A 20,656-nucleotide genomic window follows, 5' to 3' on the forward strand; every position below is an offset into this window, starting at 1 on the left:
TGCAAACTCTTTGGGGTTATTGGTCCTTCATATCTTTGTTACTGGCTTTTCCCCATCAGGCCTCATCAGGGACTTGACATGACCAAGGGCAGGATGGGAGACAGGTATAGAAAGTTAGAAAGAGAAACACAGTGAAAAACTCTGCTCTACACTGGCTCAGAGGAGATGCCCTAATAGTGCATAACGATAGCCAGCAGCTGCCAGGCCTCTACCATTCACTTCTCAATAAACCTTTGACAATTTGCTTAACTGCATTAACTCTCAGCTTCCATGTCTATAAATTAGGATTAATAATAGCAACCTCTCAGGGTTGTTGCTAAGGATTAAACACCATAGTGTCTGTAAAAGGCATAGTTCAAGGCCCATAACAAGAGCTCAAGAAATGTTAGCTATTATGATTATATAATAGACACCAGCTTAAATGCAATTTGCTATTTTTTTTAATTTACTTTATTGAAGTATAGTTGATTTACAATGTTGTGTTAATTTCTGCTGTACAGCAAAGTGATTCAGTTATACATATATATATATATATATATATATATATATATATATATTCTTTTTTATATTCTTTTCCATTATGGTTTATCCCAGGATATTGAATAGAGTTCCCTGTGCTATACAGGAAGACCTTGTCATTTATCCATTCTATATGTAATAGGAAATTTGCCATTTTACGTGAACCCCATTAAAACCTATGAATTCCATGCTGTATTTCCCACTTTACAGATTAAAATTTTTTTAAAAAAGATTTAGAGAGGCTAAAGTACTTTCCCGGGCCATGTAGCTAATAGTCAGAGGTGCAGAGTGGGACTCAAAGTCATGGTTCTATGCTTTCCAATGTCCTGCTTATTACATGGCCTAGAGACAGTGTTAGCAATAATCTCTGTTTTTCCACCAAAACACAGGTATGCACACTGCAACTTGTTCCTGCGCTTGAAGAAAGCAGTCTTTACAACTTGGTCATTGGTTTTCAAAATCACCCAGTATCGTAGAATAACATTAGGGACCTGAGGGTAGACAGGCAGCTCAAGACATGAATCGCCATGGGGCATTTGCCCGCCTTTTCTATGTTTGCAGAGACAAAGGCTTGATGCTGAGTTGCAGAATCCAATGAGTGGTGACTGAGCACCCTCTGAACGTGTGAAGGTCCTTATTACGATCCTCAGTATCACATCCCTACCGGTGGCATCAGCATGCTAAAAATCAGAAAGCTATTTCCCCAGATCAATAAAAAGAAAGGAAGAGGCTGGGAGGGTGGTGGTTTCAGCACTGGGTTGGGAAGGGGAAATAGAAGACGACAGACGTTAAAATAGCAGCAGATAAACACCGTGTAATTTCCGACAGTCGATAATGTCACGCTGCAAGGTTGGTGATTCTGCTGAGATAATTGCCATTCCCCAGATGACTGTCTTTGAACAGAGAAAGAAATGGTTGCTGTGCGTGAGAAATCATGCTGCCTCTTGCTTCTTGAAAAGTGGCGGTAATTAAAGAGGGACCCGGCTCGAAATTCACAAATCTTTCACCTATGCCTGGGGACTTTCAGGAATAGAGAGACAACTCCCAGAGAAGGAGAAAACATGATAAACTCGACTCCACAGGCAGGGAGACTGGGATGGTCACGGTATGATTCAGCCTTTAGAGCAAGTCTGGCTCTGAAAAATTACGACTTAACCCTATTGACCTCTCATGGGTTTTTTTTTTTCCCCAGCTGCAAAGAGATTGTCCACTGGTGAGACCACTGAGCCTGGATTCTGCAGATCTGCGTTGGAAACCAGGGTCTTGGGTTATTCGGTCTCTGCTCCTTGTCTAAGGCAAATCTCAAAATGTTTGCTGACTGTAAATGAAAGGATTTGAACAGCCAACAGCTTAAGGTTCTTTCAGCTCTCAAAGTCCAATCCGAGGAGGCTCTTTGTTGCCTGGGAACTGTGTGGCAGGCAGAATAATTGTCCCTTTAAAGATGTCCAGGTCCTCATCCTTGGAACCTGTGAACTTGTTACCATACATCTCAGAAGGGATTTTGCACATGTGACTAAGTTAAGGATCACAAAATAGAAAAATTATCTTAGATGATATGGGTGAAGCCCTCACAACCACAGAGGGCCTGAAAAGATGGAGGAAAGAGGCAGAAGAGCCACAGAAGATGTGACACAGGAAGCAGAGGTTGGAGTGATGCAGTCACCGGTTTTGGTGTTGAAGGAAGGGGCCACAAGCCCAGGAGTGCAGGTGGCCTCGAGGATCTGGAAAAGGCAAGGCAACAGATCTTTCCCTAGAGCTTCCAGAAGGAAGCAGCCCTGCTGACACTTTGACTTAATCCCAGAGAGACCCATTTTCCACTTCTAACCTCCAGGATTCTAAGATAATAGACTTGTATTGTTTTAAGCCCTTAAGTTTGGGGTAGTTTGTTAGAGCAGCCATAGGCAACTAATAGTAACAGGAAGGCCAGGGGCCAGAGATGAGGGTCACTAACTCCCACACCCACCACTGAGGGCATTTGTGATGCTCAGGCTAACACCCAGGGGATCCTGTTTCACTTTCCACCAAACTCGAGACCATGGCTATATCATTGGAGCAACAAAGAGAAAGTCCACTAATATAGTAACCCCACTGGTCGCTACAGGCAACTAACGCAGATGATGTAGGAACTGTGCATGCACTTGTTAGCTGCCAGATTACACAGGCTAGCTAGCACTAACAATACTAGCTAATAGTTATTGAGTGCTTAATATTCTCCAGCCACTTAATACTTAGAAGAATTACAGAAGGTAGGTACTATTAGTGTCTTTATTGGACAGACGGAGAAACTGAGGCCGAGAGAGGCTGAGTGTCATCATGAACAGGCGGTGTCGCTGGCACTCTGCCCAGCCCTACCTCAATCCAGATCCAAGCTCATATCCTGGAGAATGTACTTCCAGCCCCTGAATTCCTCGTGCCTCACAGCATCCAGTAAAACCACCAGACTCTCAGGTGGGCCTTGTCCTCTAGGACAGTGGTTCTCAAACTTTGGTGGCCTCAGAATCACCTGGAGAGCTTCTTAAAACACAGATTCTTGGGCTTCATCTCCCCATATTCTGATCCAGGAGGTCTGGGAGGGGCTTGGCAATTACATTTCTAAGAAGCCTCCAGAAGATCTTGACCCTGCTGGTCCGCAGACCGCACTTTGAGTGGCAAGCCTCTAGAAGCCACCCCATCTCAGCCCCACCTCCAAGTCCAGGCACATGGAAACTGCGGTTGAGCCCTAATCCTGTTCCACGACTAAAGCATCTTTTAATCAAATTAGAATAAAGAGGATTTATTTTGAGAGAGACATTGAGAAAAATGGGTGCTGTCTGGCCTGTGTGAATCGTGTAGTAACCACAAGTTGTTTTTTTTATTTCCCAGACTTAGAAGGGATAGTCCTTACATAAAACTGTTTTACATTTGCTTAGCACTTCTAAAATAAAGTGCTTTTTTTCATATACCTGGATACATAACCTAAACTCATAAATGTATCTTTACACCATGTGGGCAATAAACTGGCTCGACAAGTTATTGAATATAAAATACTCAAGAATGCCTTTTTTTATCTGGATGCCTAAGCAGAGAGTTATGAAATCAGAGTTGCAGTGTTATTGAGAAAGTGGAAAGCCAAATTCAAATAACTCTAACCCTAAGAACAAATGAAGCTCCCACTTCATGATTTCAAAGGTAAAGGATTTTCATGTTATATCGGTGAATACGGTGGGAGCAGAGACCCTCACTCACCAGGGCTAGTCATCCCTTGAACCTCCCAGCCTTGTCTATCTGGGTCACTTTCCTTTCTAGTCTGGCCTCTGAAAATGCACTGGACCCATTAATGAATTTATTCCTGGATTATACTAGGGCAGGAGGAAGGGAGGGAGAGAAAAAGCCACGCTCCAGATGTGAGCCTTAACTTGTGAATGGCTCTCCTTTTAATCCCTCTGAACAGGAAACCGAAACAGCCTTCTGTGGTCTCACTCAGGATCTGGGTCAATTTCAGCAAAATCTCTCCTCTCCTCTAACCCTCAGCCTGGCTTTCTGCTTCCATCTCTTAACACAGCAAAGACATCTCTTCCCCACCAAACACCCCACAAACACAAACACATTTGTTTTGCACGTGTGTTTTGCTTGACTCGACCTTTGCTGCTTCCATCAAAAAGGAAAGGAAGGTCATTTCCAGAAGTTCCTTCCCAAGGGGTTGGATTGAGGGGCAAGTGAGAAGGGAAGGGGTGAGGATGGGGGTGTTAAGGAAGACAGCTGCTCCCCTCATTAAGATGTTTTTCACCACAGATCCACAAGAGGAACACATCTGGGAGAGAGGATTAGGTGAGAGAGGGCTTTACTGATTAATACTCTATTACTAATTATTGCATGATTACATATCCTGAGACCTGTTATTCAACAGTAATGACCATAGGATCACATATTTTGTAACATTCAGCAGTAAGACCTAGCCTATCCATGACTTATTAATTGAGTCTTCCTCTTAACTCTTTAAAAAATTATTTTGGTTTATTTTAACTATGCTGCCGGCTGTTTGGCTCTGCCTGGTCCAGCCTAAGAATTTCTGACCCCTCTCCCCCGACTCCCAGCACCTGGGTGTTTCCTTAGAAAGATGTTGACCAAGGAGTCGTGGGGAAGTTGGAGAAAATAAGAAAACAAGTCTTCCCCAGTCTGGGTGTGACAGCTTCCCTTGTGGAGGAAACACTATGATGGTTTTGTTCAATTTCCTTTTTTAACGGAGAGGAGATGCAGGGTGATGGGGGTAATTTGAAATACCTGGTTTACCAGAGTGATGGGAAAAGGACAGGGCAAACAGCTCAGAGGGCACTTCTCTTCCGTAAGAAATCCAAGATCTCTCCGTAGTGCCCCGGGATGGGCTGGTGGAGCCCTGCCAGAGTCCCTAGGGTCGCTTTAGAGAGGGGGTTCCCACAGCAGAAGCTCTCTCCCCCTTGAGAGGAAGGAGTAGAGGCTGAGCTGAGCCTTGGCTGACTGGGTAGCTGGTTGGCAGGGTGTGTCTGTCCAGGCTCTTCCCTGGAACCGCATTTCTGATGAGGCTCCCTTGCCTACAACCCCCTCCAAAGCGGAGGGGCAAAAATCGAAGTTTGACAAGAAAGACTATCGACGTAATTAGGACAGAATTTTATTTGTGCCCCTTTAAATTTTATCCAACGGGGGAAGCTTTTCCCTTGACCTAGATAAAAATACAGCAGATCTCCATGTTTTTTTTGGTTCATTCTTATATAACAAACAGAGCTACACTACCTTTAGGTCTCAAACATGACCTTAATTTAGGAATGAAAGCGCCCAGTCCAAAATATTAAATTGTTTCTATCCACAGAGTTGTTTTAACCCACAAAGTTGAGGCCGTTTGTGTAGTAATAGATAATGCAGTAATATATAACCTGAACAAAGGGCCAGAGCAGATTTAATTCACGACTTCCCGTATTTGGCCGTCCAAACGAGTCTTCACATTGTCTGCTTAGGTCGCATCTCCACAACTGCTTGGACTGTTTAGCTAATCTCAGAAATCCTCTTTCAAGTCTTATCTCTCTGTTTCCCCTGCCTCTCTGCTCCAGAGTTGAATTCCTTTCTCTTGGTTCAGTTGTGCTCAACATGTCCTTATTGAAATTCACAGTACGGCCATGGACCCACGCTGGGTGTTGTAAAGCAAACCAGAGATGAGTATCGTCCTCGATTTCAAGCTATCTGTATCTCTATTATCTATCTATCGACCTTCCTACCTACCATCTATATGTATAGATAGATAAATGGTGTAGTAGATGTTATTTATATATGGGATAGATGGATAGATAGATAGACAGATAACCGACAGACAGATGCACACACACACACACACACACACACACACACACACACACACAGAGACAAAGATAAAGATATATTCCAGTGAGAGTAGTTGGGGAGAAGAGGCTAAAAGAAGTAATGGATGGATAAAATAGAGGATATTAGCACATATGCTTTACAGAGACATAAGCAAAGCATCTGAGTGTGGAGGAAAGGAGCTATTAGTACATCCTGCTGGGGGGATCATGACCTAGCAAGCTCTTCGTGATCTGCTTTCCTCCACCTCTCTAGCCCAATCTCACACACTCTTCCCCAGCCCTCTGTGTCAGCTACATTCACTTTCTTTCAGTTCTTCCAACCAGCCCTGTCCCTTCCACCCCAGGGCCTTGGGAGATACACTTCCCTCCACCTGGAATAGTTTTTCTTCCTCATCATCACCTCAGAAAGCTTCCTTGGGTCCTAGGTGGGGTCAGATGCCTCACTATTCTCACAGCACCCTATATTCTAGACGTACCCCTCACAACTGTAGTTAAACAACCAACATAAAATTAGATGCTCAGACAGTTTGCTTTCCCCAGAGGGAGTATGTCTGTCTTGGTCATCAGTATACTCCCAGACCCGGGAACATCTTGTATCAATACATCGTAGGTACTCAATGAATATTTTTGAAGGGATTAATAAAGATGGCATTTAAAATTCTCTTCCTCCTCCCTTCCATTTCCTCTCTCTTCCAGCCCAGCTCCGCTTTCTTTTGTTGCCTTACTTCTCATAACGTTCTTTCCTCTTGGTCTGCATACCTTGAGTCCCCCTGTGGTCTGCTAGGACCAGTCCCATGAATTGAGAGAAGATCGCACATTTGTTTTCCTCTGGTTATCTCATTCTGGGGGATATAACATAGGTGTTGCAAGTAATTCATTCAAAGGTATCGTTTGGAGTTTGTCTGAGAGGAGATGTTACTCAAATTGTGACGTGAGGACTGGAGCATTACCACCACAGGGGGAGCTTATTTGAGTCTAAGCCCACCTGGGGGATCAATCCTGCATGTAAACAAGGTCCTCAGGTGCTGATGCACGTCAAGCACCGCTGTCAAAGAGCTGAACTCCCAGGATTGGTTGGGCAGAGAAGAAAGCAGGTTTCATTAGGTGATGTGTAGCGATGTCCCCTGTAAAGAGAAGACAAGGAGATGGAGTTAGGAGCGCAAAAGGTTTATTGGGAGGCAATAAAAGAAAGGTAAGAGAACCTGCAGAACTCAGCAGGGGGCGTCTTCAGACCAAGATGCTGTTCTGACACCTGTAAAAGGAAAGGGGGAAGAGGAAGGGTTGGATGGGGAGAGTCTCAGACAACAGAACCGGTCAGGTCCTTGTAACCCTGTTGTGCTCAGTCATTGCCAGGGGCTCCCAGGGAGGATGGTAACAGCCTCTGCAGGAAATCAGGCAGAGACAGGAGGTGATAGCAGCTGGGGGCTGTCAGCTAACTGCATTCCTGGAAGCTAAAAAGCAAGTTCTTTCTCTAAGGGCAATCCTGCAGTGTACCCCCTAGCTGACACATGTAACATCTGAAAGAAATTTGACAAGAAACCTATGAAAGCTAGTAAATGTCTGGAAAGCAGAGTTAAGAAAGTACCACATTAAAGGCTTGACTTACATGCTCTTCTGGGACTGTTTACGTTGTACTCTTATTCTTCAGGGAGCAGTCCCCCCAAGGCCGCTGGAAGACAAGGTCCAGGGAACTCTCTCCCTTAGGGAGCCCAGGGAGAGCCCTTGTGAACCGACACAGCATCCCTGTATTTACAAGGTGCGTGGCTCAGTGAACAAGACAAGGCCCATAGGTCTCTGAGACCATCTCCTATGAGCTCCACAGCCCCAGGCTCCCCAGGGGCGGACGTGACCCTGACTGGCAACCTCCGAGCCAGCCGGAGAAGAAGAAAAACCCAGAGGAGATGGAGCAGGAAGAGCACAGGTCTGGGGAGGGACGTGCAAGGCCCTTCAGATAACCAGTGATGCCTCCACACACTCATTTTCACTTTCACACGCCTTCCTCACTCATTCATGTCTGCAAGGACAGCCCCCCCGCACTTGCAGCGTTGCACACAATGAAAACATTTGCGTATGCCAAATGCACGTCCACCCTTGAGTTCACTTAGAAAAGCCACGTGGACACACACCCTTCCGACCCTGACACAGCTTGTGAGCCCACACCCTGCTATTCCAACCAACACTCGTGCACCCAGTACCAAGTTTCCAGAACACCCCCTGTGCACAGATGCATTCATGGACAACAGGCTGTAACATCACATATAAAAACCCAGACATGCAAAAACACAGAGGTTTTAGGTTAACTTAAAACCAAAAAAAAAAATATCTGGAGGCTGTGCCTGTAACTGCCGGACACACCTTGAAGGCTATTTCTCTCTTGGCCACAGATGCTAAAATCCAGGGCTGGGGTGGGATAGATAACCAGGTTCCCTAACCCAGAAGCACTTAGGTGTCATCTTAGCCATCCTCTTGCCTCCTGCAGGAAGGAACTAAAGCTGTTAGGCCAGATGATGGGGGGAGGGAGCATCTGTATCCTTGTATCGGAAAGGGGATCACACATTTCTACAGAGGACCTGGGTGGAGGGAACAGGGGTCCAAACTCTGCTCGTGTGGGTTTAAATCCCAGCTTCGCCACTTTCTACCTGTGTGACCTTGAGCAAGTTAGTCAATCTCATTTTCCTCATCTGTAAAAATGAGGATCATAATCTTAAGATTTGTGAAGTGCTGAGAATAGGCCTGGTACGGCAGAAGGGCAAAGTGAGTATTGGTTTTTATTCTACTCCTGAGAATTCTCCAGCCCTGGGGACTCCACAAGCTCCTGGGGGCTCCCTCTCCTTAAGCAGCGCCACCCCACTCCCTACCCAAACCTCCCAGCTTCACCAGGCTAAAAGGCTCTCACCAGGATCTCTTTCTCCCTCCTTCCCTGTCCATGGTTTCTACAAATGAGATACGTGGAGAGAGCAGAGAGGTTGTGTGTCGTAGGAATATGAAGTCAGGCAGCGAATCACCAGACTCAGCTGCCTGCCTGGGGCTGTCAGGCTGGGTCTGCCCAGCTGACCACCGCTGTCTGTGCTGGGAATCAGGGCTTTCCCGAGGCTAAGGGCAGGGAGATGCTGTAAATTTTCAGCCAGTTACCTTTTGACGAAAATGTATGTAGGGAGATGGGAAGAGAGATGCTTCTCCATTGGTCTGGAGATATACACATACACATATTTTTTTTTCAAGGCCCATAGCTCTGCCCCGCCCCCTCCTGTTTGTAATTCTTCCTAAAGAAGAGAGAACCCTCTTTCCGCCAAAGGAGAAATGTAAAAAGGACTGTCTTCTCTCATACTCCGACTCATGTCGAAGTCTCATCCCTCCAGCCCAAGACAATTCATTTCCCCTAGAGCCCACTCGGCGTTCAGCGGGTTCCCAGGTGAACTGAAATCCAGAGCTTTTCTCATCTGGTTGCCCTGGGAGTTTCAGCGCGCTCTCGGTACAACCTGCCCCTCCATCCTCTCCACTCCCTCCCTTCCCTCTCCCTCCCCCCCCCTCCCTCCCTTCCCAGGCTCCCTCCCAGGCTGCGCCCAGCTCAGCCCCTCCCTCCCTCGCCGGGGGCCCCAGCTGCGCCGTCCGGGGAGACACCCGCGGCCTCCGTGCCCCGAGGGGAGGCGGGGGGGGGGGGGAGGAGGGGAGGGCAGGAGGCGGGGAACTGCGCCGGGTGGAGGCCAAGCCTGGCGGCTGGAGGTTGCGTCTGCTGGAAGGCGGCTTTTGGCTGCTTGGTAACGGGCTGCCGGAGCCGAGAGAGGCAGAGAGCAGGGCAGCGGCTTCCTGACGTCAGGACCGAACGAGGAGAACGCGCCAGCCCCCCCAGCCCGCCCCACAGCTGGGCCGGCCGCTGGTGGGAGAGGAGCCCGGCGCGGGGCGCCCAGCAGGGTGAGAGGGGGCGCCGGAGCCGGTCCGCAGGGGCGCAGCATGCCCCCCGCCCCCGGGCCATGGAGGTCGCTCTGGTGCCCCCGGAGAACGGCGGTGCCATGACCGTCAGGCGAGGAGAGGAGGTCCGGGCCACGGGGGGAGCGCTCCGCTGCCCCCCGACGGCTGCGCTCAGCGATGGACTCAAGGAGCCAGCGCCAAGGGATCGCGGCGGCGCCGAGAGGGGCGCGGACCCGGGAGGCCGGCCGGTGCCACCGGTGCCCCAGGAGCTGCCCCGGGCTAAACGGCTGCCTCCGGAGGACGAGGAGGGAGAAGGCGACCCCGCTCTGGGCGTGGCGGAGGACCAGGTGCTGGGCTCGGGGTCCCTCCATCACCAGCGCATCCTCATCAACATCTCCGGGCTGCGCTTCGAGACGCAGCTGGGCACCCTGGCGCAGTTCCCCGACACGCTCCTGGGAGACCCCGCCAAGCGCCTGCGCTACTTTGACCCCCTGAGGAACGAGTACTTCTTCGACCGCAACCGGCCCAGCTTCGACGGCATCCTCTACTACTACCAGTCGGGGGGCCGGCTGCGGAGGCCGGTCAACGTCTCCCTGGACGTGTTCGCAGATGAGATCCGCTTCTACCAGTTGGGGGACGAGGCCATGGAGCGCTTCCGAGAGGACGAGGGCTTCATCAAGGAGGAGGAGAAGCCCCTGCCCCGCAACGAGTTCCAGCGCCAAGTGTGGCTGATTTTCGAGTACCCCGAGAGCTCGGGTTCCGCGCGGGGCATCGCCATCGTCTCGGTCCTGGTCATCCTCATCTCCATCATCACCTTCTGCCTGGAGACCCTGCCTGAGTTCAGGGATGAACGGGAGCTGCTGCGCCATCGCCCGGTGCCCCACCAGCCCCCTGAGCCCCATAGGGAGGCCAATGGCAGCGGGGAAGCGGTGCCTCCCTCTGGCCCGACAGCGGCGCCTCTCCTGCCCAGGACGCTGGCTGACCCCTTCTTCATCGTGGAGACCACGTGCGTCATCTGGTTCACCTTCGAGCTGCTGGTGCGCTTCTTCGCCTGCCCCAGCAAGGCCGGGTTCTCGCGCAACATCATGAACATCATTGACATGGTGGCCATCTTCCCCTACTTCATCACCCTGGGCACCGAGCTGTTGGAGCAGCAGCCGGGGGGAGGCGGCGGCCAGAACGGGCAGCAGGCCATGTCCCTGGCCATCCTCAGAGTGATCCGCCTGGTCCGGGTGTTCCGCATCTTCAAGCTGTCCCGCCACTCCAAGGGGCTGCAGATCCTGGGCAAGACCCTGCAGGCCTCCATGCGGGAGCTGGGTCTGCTCATCTTCTTCCTCTTCATCGGGGTCATCCTCTTCTCCAGCGCCGTCTACTTCGCAGAGGCCGACAACCAGGAGACCCACTTCTCCAGCATCCCGGATGCCTTCTGGTGGGCGGTGGTTACCATGACCACGGTGGGCTACGGGGACATGAGGCCTGTCACCGTGGGGGGCAAGATCGTGGGCTCGCTGTGTGCCATCGCCGGGGTCCTCACCATCGCCCTGCCCGTGCCCGTCATCGTCTCCAACTTCAACTACTTCTACCACCGGGAGACGGACCACGAGGAGCAGGCAGCCCTTAAGGAAGAGCAGGGCTGCCAGAGCCAGGGGACAGGACCGGCCAGCGCAGGCCAGCGGAAGGCCAGCTGGAGCAAGGCGTCCCCCTGCAAGGCTGCGGGGTCCCTGGAGAATGCGGATGGATCTCGAAGGGGCAGCTGCCCCCTGGAGAAGTGTAACCTCAAGGCCAAGAGCAATGTGGATTTGCGGAGATCCCTGTATGCCCTCTGCCTGGACACCAGCCGGGAAACGGATCTGTAAGGGAGACCCAGGCAGACAGCTGGCCGTGGCCCGGGGACAGCGGAGGCCTCCTGACCCTGGGGATCTACTTTATGCCGCAGAGTATTTCAAGCCCACACGCTAACCTATGTCTGTCTCTCTTCTCCCACTGCTCCCCTTCTGCCTCCCCACCCCCACCTTGATCCCCTCATTTTCCCTCTTCTTTCCATGACACCAAGGGTCGCCTATTTTTAAAAAGTACCACATTCCGTGACGCAGGAGCTGTTGAAATGGTGAGCACTGGGAGATGGTTGTATTTGTCGCCAGTTTCCTATACCCAGCAGAGGGATAACCCGAACAAAAATGACGGTAAACAGCCCAGATCCCCAGAGATTTTGTAACCCACCCCCCAACCAATATCCCTGCGTTCCAAATTTGCTTTACATATGATTATATTTGTGTATAGGGGAAAATATTATTTTTATGACTGGCGAGTGGATTTTTGTACAGTAGTTCAGATGGAGATATTTTGGATATATTTTCAAGATGTATGTTGTATTTATGGAAGAGAAGGTTATTGTGATGTTCTCCTGTGATACTTATATTAGAGCCAGAGACCCTGGTCCGGTTTTTCTGGTTCCTGTGTCTGCAAGCCTCTCTCTTTCTTGAGATGTAGTGTCGGTGCTTTGTGTCTAGGGCAGGGAATGTTCTGGAAGAAAGGCAAGTCTAACTTTTTCTGTACGCCTTAAACAGTGCTTGTAACTTTGTTCGAAAAGCATTTTAATGATGTTGGAAGAAGACTTCTGATAATTCATTCTCTTGATTTTCATCCCAGGAAATAAAATGTGACTTGGTTGAGGCAAGTGTTAGTTTTTCTACAGCTGATGTATCTTTGGAAATTAAAAAAAAAAAAAAAAGTCTGTCCCTTGCTGTTTCTGGTTCTGGAGTCAGAGCAAACCCCGCCTTGACTGGGGTAGAAAACTTGGAAAGCTCATGATTTGATCATCAACAACTCTTTGCTGAGCACCCCCCCTGCCCCGTACCTTGAAGACAGAGGGGTGAATTCTGTTTGTCTCAGGTTGTCAGGACACAGACACGCCTGAGTGGCCTTAGATCCAGCCATCAGCATGGAGTGTGGATGGAGCTGAAAGGCAAAGGATGACCAGACCCTCCCCACCCCTCCACCCCCCACCCCCACAGTCCCGCTGTGGTCTCCTGGGGCTGGGTTTCCCAGCCTTGGTCTGCAGGCTTTAAGCCCTTCTTAACATGGTTCTCAGCAGCTCTGAGGAACAAGCCTGGTTTTCCCAGATACGAAACCTGTCGGCAAAAGGGCAGCCCTGGTGTGAAAATTACAGAGAGAGGCAACAGCACCTTCTTATTATCCTACCCACCCCCTAAACTGTGGTGCAGCCGAGAAGGATGCTTTGCCTTTGTGATGGCGGAGGTGGCCAGAGGATGGAAGGATTTGCTTGTCCACATTAAAGGCTGATTTCTACAGACTGTCACGTTGCCCCGAGTAATCGCTAAACTCAGAACAAATCCCTTTGTTCCCTCGTCACTGGATGATTCTGGCAAAACATCACAGTAGGTGTAACACTGGCTGCAGTGTCTCTCTGGGGGGTTAGCTGTCCGCGATGGGCTCCCGATTCCTGCTGTTGCTTTTTCTGCTGAATAATCCAAAGACTGGTGGTTTGGCATCCTCACCAGGTTGGGCTGGTGGTCCACGGCCACATGGCTCCCACCACAACAGTGAGCTTGATGGCTGGTTCTAGGGTACATCCAGGTGTGCGGGGGGGGGGGGGGGGAAGGAGGATCTAGGAAATTGATGTCTGAGGATTGTGGATTTCAGTGAGATGCCGAGGCAGGAGTAAAAGCCAGGGTCCGTGACTGCCCAGAGTCATTTCCAGGGGGGAACTGTGAACAACGCATCTGAGGAGGAAACAGAAGGATTGTGCCTGCAGGGCTCTGTTGTTTTTCATTACACACCGGAAGTAAAGGAAGGAGAGCAGGGACGAGTTGTTTGTTTGTAATTTACAATCTGCCTAAAAGCGGGGCATCTTGCCAAAGCTCTCCTCCACACCGTCTCACCGCCAAGCCCTCTAAGGCTGTGAAGCAAACGCTTGTGGATTAACGCACCCCTGCTGGCTGGGACTGGGGGTGGGCACGACTCGGGCTTCAGCCTACCTTGAAGATAAAAGAGAAGGTGCCACCTTTGCCCTGAAGGTCATTTCCTTTAGGCTTGAGCAGCAAAGAGAGAACTGCTCCTGCCCAGGTCTTAGATGTGTCCAGATGCCTGACAGGTGTTGGTTCAAATAGACTGACTGCCTCTTTAGAATGTCCAGTAATGGGTCCCAGCTTATACAAAGCCTCAGGGATGAAGTGGCGGGAATGAGATCGTTAGTCTCTGTTTTGTGTGGGAGGAGGGGGCGCTGCCCTGCAGGTTTACAAAGGGAATCAAGGTGGTTCCAGAGGGACTCCAGTCCCCTGCTGCAGCTTTCCATCCTGGAGGCCGGTGGTATCTGTCCTGGGGCACTGGGAGGGCACCCAAAGGCAGTGCAGGTATTTCAGTCTCTCTGCCTTCTCAGTGCACCGGCTGCTATGATTCTGGAAATGGCCCGCTGTTTCACTCCAGCCCTCCCAGTGGTTTCCCTGTTCACATGATTGGCAGGAAAGGAGGACGAATGTCAAGTCTTTTACCCAGGTCACCTGAGGCAAGGGGCCCCTTCCTGTCCTCTCTCCCCCTCCCTTTCACTGCTGTCATTGATTTTCCTTCCGAGGAAATTAGATCAAGTGGCTCCAGCCAAACCTTTATCCAGATGTTCCTTCTGGGCTCCCACAGCAAGAAACCATCCCTGGGTTTATAATCTACCAACTTTGGCAACCTCCGCGCAGAGGGCAGACACGCACTGGTGTGGTGTGTCTACATAAGGACAGCTGCTCTCCTGCAGAGCATGTGGACCCCGGTTTTTCACCACCTACTGTTTCTTCTCCTGCCCATATGCTCACTGAACCCTGAACAAGGGTAGGTTCAGAAAGAAAAGTCTTGTCACGTGCTTTAAAGCCCCAGCTCCCTGATCCGCCCTGCCCGGGACACTCCCTGGAGGGAAAATGAAACAGAGGACCAGCCCTGGAGGAATCTTCCCGTAGGACTGGGCTGTGACTTATTCTCGTGTTGATGATAGGAGCACTTCCAGGCTTGGAGGGGATGGAGCAAAGTGTTTCTCTTGGCGTGGAGAGTCCCCTCCGAGCACGGTGAGTGTGACCCTGGGATGCTGTCCCCTGGGGCTGACCTCAGCAGCGCATATCTGCTCAGCAGCTGCTCGGTGTGCTGGGATACTGGGACACATATTAACATGCTGCCCCTGCCCTCATACGCTTCCATTCCCATTGGGGAAGCAATCAGTGTACAACAAATCAAATCATGCAGGACAGGGTGCCATCAAGTGCCTTGTAGGGGATTCCAAAATGAAGTGGGATGGGTCAGGAGTGGGAGGGCGAGGAGGAATAGAGGAGGAGAAGCTTCTGGAGACCTTGAAGGGTAGCTGGGTAGAGAGGAGGGATGGGGTCCAGGGTTACAGGCCGGTGCCTCTCCCCAGGACCCCAGTAGGAGTCCTGAGTTTATCAATGGCAAGGGGACTCAGTAGTTATTTAGGGCAGGGGTTGGCAAAAGCTCTGAAAAGAGCCAGATAGTAAATATTTTAGGCTTCGTAGGCCATGAGGCACAACTGAAGCTGTTATTGTAGGTATTTATATAACCACTGAAAATGTAGTCACTTACGAATGTTAGAACCAGCCTTCGCTCGAGAGCTGTACGTCCCTGTCGTAACCATTTATCCGTCACACCGAGGCTGCCTCTTGGGCATCCAGACGTGCCTGGGAAACTCTGACCTGGCTCCCTGATTTGATTTTACTTCACTGAACTTGCATTTCTTGCAAATACCAACCCTGGCTTAAGGAGGGGATCTGAGGCTGGGATTTCCTAGACCAGGGAAGGCTTTATGAGGAAGATGGAGCTTATTTCTCCCTCCTTATGAAAATTAGATTTTTCTAGGTGGCTTTGAGACGGGCTGCTTTATTTCTAGGAAGGAGGAATAAAATGCCCAACTGGACATTCTGCCCAGGGCTCTGGGCAGTGGGGTTCTCCCCCAGAGGCTGGAGGAAGTGAGTCCAGGTGGCCAGAGGATGGCGTCCTTCTCCTTTTGGCCCTAAGTCTTTTCCTACACGTGACATCACACTGGGGGCCTTGAGGATGCCCTTGCCTTCTCCCTCTTCAGCTGGCTCTTCTCTGGCTGTAGAGATGGGCCTGGGCTGGCGGGGCCCCTCACAGTGTGCGTGGTGGGAAGATGTGAATCAGCTCCAGCCCACAGGCCTCCAGACAGAGTAAGATGCTTGCCACCTTCCCTTTTAATTGGCCGGTGTCTTCTAATGTCAAACTTTGCACCAAGCAATGTTTCAGCTGGAAGGAACGTTGCAGATAATCTGGTTGGTCCACTCATTTTACAGATGAGCAGGCAGAATCCCAGAGGGAAGAGGCCCCTTACCCAAGGTCACCGTAGTTAAATAGTCTCCCCCGAGCCCTAGGCTGGATTTCTCTGTGTGGTCCATTCTGCTCCCTCTGCATCAAAGTGTCCCCATTCTCATTAAAGCTGCCTGACCTTCCATCACCCCCGCCCCCCCCCCATGGCCACCCCACCTCCCAAGGCAGGTTCCTGCCGCATCAGTTCATTTGTATCCAGTTGGCCTGTGAGGGCTGCCTCCCGGGTGCTCGTGAAACCCTGACCTGTCTCCTCCGATTTGATTTGACTCAACTCAACCTGCGTTTCTTGAGAAGGCCACGGCAGTACAATCGATGGAGATCCAGCCCTGTGATGGCCTGGCGCCCACATGCAAGCAACTCACTGTCTAGGAGGAAAACCGAAACCTTTATAATCCAGTGTCCTTAATACCCTCATTCATTCATTTCTCCATTCATTCAACAAATATTTATTTGACAACATTATTTACTATGAGGCAGACACCTTGCTAAGGCGCTGAGGCCAACTGGCAGGGATCTCCCCTGGTTGGTTTCCCAGGTTAGTGGGGAGAACCAACCATCAAGGAAGCAAATGAATAAGAGATCACTTTAAAAAAAATTTTTTTTATTGGAGTAGAGTTGCTTTACAATGTTGTGTTAGTTTCTGCTGTACAGCAAAGTGAATCAGTTATACGTATACATAGATCCCCTCTGCCTTGGATTTCCTTCCCATTTAGGTCACCAAAGAGCACTGAGTATCACTTTTAAATACAGGTAAGAGCCAAGGAGGAAATGGGCAGGTTGTAACCGGGGGATGGATGTGCTCCGTTAGAGAAGGGTGACGTGTACTCGAGGCAGAAGAGGACATGAAACGAGGTGAAGAGTGGGGGACAGGGACGTGGGGAACCTGGGGGCACTAGCAGGGTGTGTGTGTTTTCCTGCACAAGCAGAGGGTTGGTGGAGACAGGTACGGGGGGGGGGGTGAGGGTGGGACAGGGAAGCCAAGGCCCCCTGGAGAGCTCCAGACGGACTTTCAATCCCAGCACCACCCCAGGGGCCACTCACCACTTTGGAGCAGGAAGCTGGCTCTGCCCTCCAGGTGGCACCCCCAAAAGAGACGCAGCAGACGATGTCACCAAGCAAAGCACAACGCGGATTTCTGCTGCAAGGCTGACGATGGTTTCCAATCTGATTTTTAAAAATTTTAGAGGGTAAGTAAAGGCCCTCAGATGCCCCCTTGATTGTTTGGCCAATGAACAGGAGACCCCGGTAGATTTTCTGAGCCATTGCCAAAAATCCAGCCGGAGCCATCCAGGGCTGAGAGGCGAGAGGTGGGAGCAGGGAGGCAAAAGGCCCTGGAGGCTAGAGCTTCTAGGGGACTATTCTAAGACCAGGAACAGGAGCTGAAAAATCTAAGAGGGGCTGAGGTGGGTCCAGAAGAAACCCTGGTGGGAAAGCTGAACTTCTGCATGCAAAGCCTGTCATTGCCTGGAAGTGCAGAACGAAACTCCACATGCACCTTGATGGTGACCTTGGCTTGGACCCCAGGAGCAGCTTCTCTGTGGTCCTTTCAGGGCTGAAGAGGCTTGGAGGACAGCGGCTTCCCCCTTCAGCCCACCTACACTCCTCACTCCTTCCAGGTAGGCGCCGGTTCTTTCTTGCATGTGTGGGAGCCCCTCCTTTGGGGGACACGGAGAGACATGGGCTAAGGACCTGGAAGTAAGTGCTGCCCACCTGGGAGATGTGCTCAGGGCCTCCCTCCTCTCACCCTGTGCTCCGTGTCCTGTCCTGTGTGACGTCTGTGCCCAGGAGGAGTCACTTCTGCCTCCTACAGGTGTCTGGCATCTGCTGGCACAAGCTAGCCAGTCTTGGGTACTGTGGTGGGGACAGAAAGGAGACCGATTCTGCCCTCAGGACACTCAGAGACTGATGTGGTCAGGCGACACCTGCCAGTACACGAGGAGACACGTGCAAGAATGCAAGACTCATAACAGGGACTTCCCTGGTGGCACAGTGGTTAAGAATCCGCCTGCCAACCCAGGGGACACGGGTTTGAGCCCTGGTCTGGGAAGATCCCACATGCCGTGGAGCAGCTAGGCCCGTGAGCCACAACTACTGAGCCCACGTGCCACAACTACTGAAGCCTGCATGCCACAACTACTGAGTCTGCGCTCTAGAACCCACAAGCTGCAACTACTGAAGCCTGTGCGCCTAGAGCCCGTGCTCCGCAGCAAGAGAAGCCACCACAACGAGAAGCCTGGGTACCGCAATGAAGAGTAGCCCCCGCTCGCTGCAACTAGAGAAAGCCCACGTGCAGTAATGAAGACCCAACGCAGCTAAAAATAAATAAATTAATTAATTAAAAAAAAAGAATCATAACAAACAAAACTAAAAATAAAGCCCAAGAACCAGCTTGAAGCGTCCCTGGGAAATGTGATTGTGTGTAAAGGTTTGGGGGGGGGTTGTTGATCTAAGCCCAGGGGAGTTATTTGGGCTGGGACTCCTGGGAGAAGTGATCTCAGAAGCAGAGTGAAGGAGAGAGAACATTTTTTTAAAAAAAAATTTATTGGAGTCTAGTTGATTTACAATGTTGTGTTAGTTTCAGGTGCACAGCAAAGTGAATCAGTTATACATATACATCTATCTACTCTTTTGGAGATTCTTTCCCACATAGGTCATTACAGAGAATTGAGTAGAGTTCCCTGTGCTATATGGTAGGTTCTTATTAGTTATCTATTTTATATATAGTAGCATGTATATGTCAATCCCAGTCTCCCAATTTATCCCTCCCCTGCCCTGGTAACCATAAGTTTGTTTTCTACGTGAGAATATCATTTAATGCTTATTAATCTACATCTTCCCCGTTGTCCATCCCCTGGGAGCCCTCCTGTCAACTCCCGCAGCCCTCTCCTGTCACTCATCGCTCTGTCCTTTGAGTGTCTCAGGTTGGGAGGTGGCCGGCTCACAGCACACGGTGTCTTGTGCCTCGCTGGCTGTCAGCTCCTGCATGTGGCCTTTGATACAGGTCAAACCCATGTGATCCCACAGTGAGCCTTGACAGTGACCTTGCTGAACCCTGAGTTTTACATGGGAAGAATGAGCTTTGCCTTTTTTTTCTTAAGTCTTCAGTTTTACAGTGATTGGTCTCCTGACACATCTGAAGGCTGCTTTTAGGAGTCTTCGGCTTCTTATTTCGATGATCCTATAAATCCTGTTTCAACACAAGATCTCCTCTTTGGGAACTTCTGAGTGCTTGACTGCGACACTATTGCAATGTCGTGTTTATCAGCAATTTCCAAATCACTGTGATAATAAAACTGAAGATTTAGACAGCAGCTTTGCTCCAAAGAGTGCAAACTGCTGTTCCTGCGGCATGTTTTGTAAGCAACAGAGATGACTCGAACACGAATGGGTACCTCTTGGTGATCCATGCCAATTACAGGAAACACACAGAAGATGCCCATGGATGCTTGTGTGCTTTCCTCCCCAGCTGCCAGCTGATGAACCTTTCTATTCCTGCAACACTTTGCATTTTTAAATGGATGTCCCTTAGGAACTTGAGGCGAGTGGTCCCAATTGTGCTTTGGTGGCCAAGGCACCTAGTTGGAAGGACGAATTTCTCACAGAACATCCAGGATGGACCACTGACTGTAGTTTATGCTTCTCTTCCTCTCTCCGTAGTGTACACGTTGTTATTATATTATTGTTTATTGTTCTTCTTTAGTTGTAGTGAAGTCACCTGTAAATCCCACATCATTACCACATCAGTTTGACATTGTCTGAGATGGCAAAGTCACCTCCTCCTCGTCCTTCTGTGTTCCTTTCACTGTCTGCCTCTGGCCCACCCTACATAAACTTCCCAACTAATCTCCCCAGAAGACAATCCATATGGTCAGGTCATTCCCAGGCTCCTAAACAGAATAAGTCCAGTCCCTTTAGCCTGAATTTTGAAGTCCTCCATAATGTGAGGCTAACCCTTTCTTTCCAGCCTTTTCTTTGTCTACCTTATCCACCCCCGAAGACACCTATGCTTTGTAGCTACGCTGGACAGACTCATGGCCGCAGCTGACGCCACCGGCGTGCCTTCCCATCGGTCAACCTCTTGGTTGGAATGTGTGACTTATTTTCACCCATTGAAATCCTACTCATCCTTCAATGCACACCTCAAGTATCTGCTCCTCAAAGGGCCATCCTCAGTCTGTCCAGTCCAAAGCCATGTCCCCTTCTCCCATGCTCTTATCATAAACACATTCTGCCCCAACATGGTAGCTGTTTCCCTACCTCTGGCCCATCGCAGTTCAAACTCTTCCTTCACATCAGGAATTGGCTGGTCTGTCATCTTCCTAATCATCTCAGTGCCTAAAATCGGGCCTGGAATACACCCGGCACTCCGTGTCAAGGCTGTTTGGACTGAATTGATCCTCCTTTGATTACTCACCTGGACCATGGAATTAGGTCCCAGGCCTCCCAAGCCGCTGGACGTACAAGCTGGCATCATTATCTCCATATGTGATGTGTTGATGAGGCATCTGCTACAGGTAGGGAGCTGGGTTATACCTATGGCCAGCTGTTTG

The 20,656-nt window shown here is 50.3% G+C and overlaps 1 protein-coding gene across 1 annotated transcript; it reads left to right on the forward strand.

Moving 5' to 3' along the window:
- Positions 1 to 9,535: 9,535 nt before the first annotated feature.
- KCNA5 (potassium voltage-gated channel subfamily A member 5) lies at positions 9,536 to 12,428 on the forward strand. Its single transcript, XM_082351326.1, has one exon. It carries the CDS (start codon positions 9,818 to 9,820, stop codon positions 11,609 to 11,611), a length of 1,794 nt encoding a protein of 597 aa, XP_082207452.1. The 5' UTR covers positions 9,536 to 9,817; the 3' UTR covers positions 11,612 to 12,428.
- Positions 12,429 to 20,656: the final 8,228 nt, after the last annotated feature.

Source organism: Balaenoptera borealis (genome assembly GCF_965194805.1).
Source record: "Balaenoptera borealis genome assembly, chromosome: 13".
Taxonomy (NCBI): domain Eukaryota; kingdom Metazoa; phylum Chordata; class Mammalia; order Artiodactyla; family Balaenopteridae; genus Balaenoptera; species Balaenoptera borealis.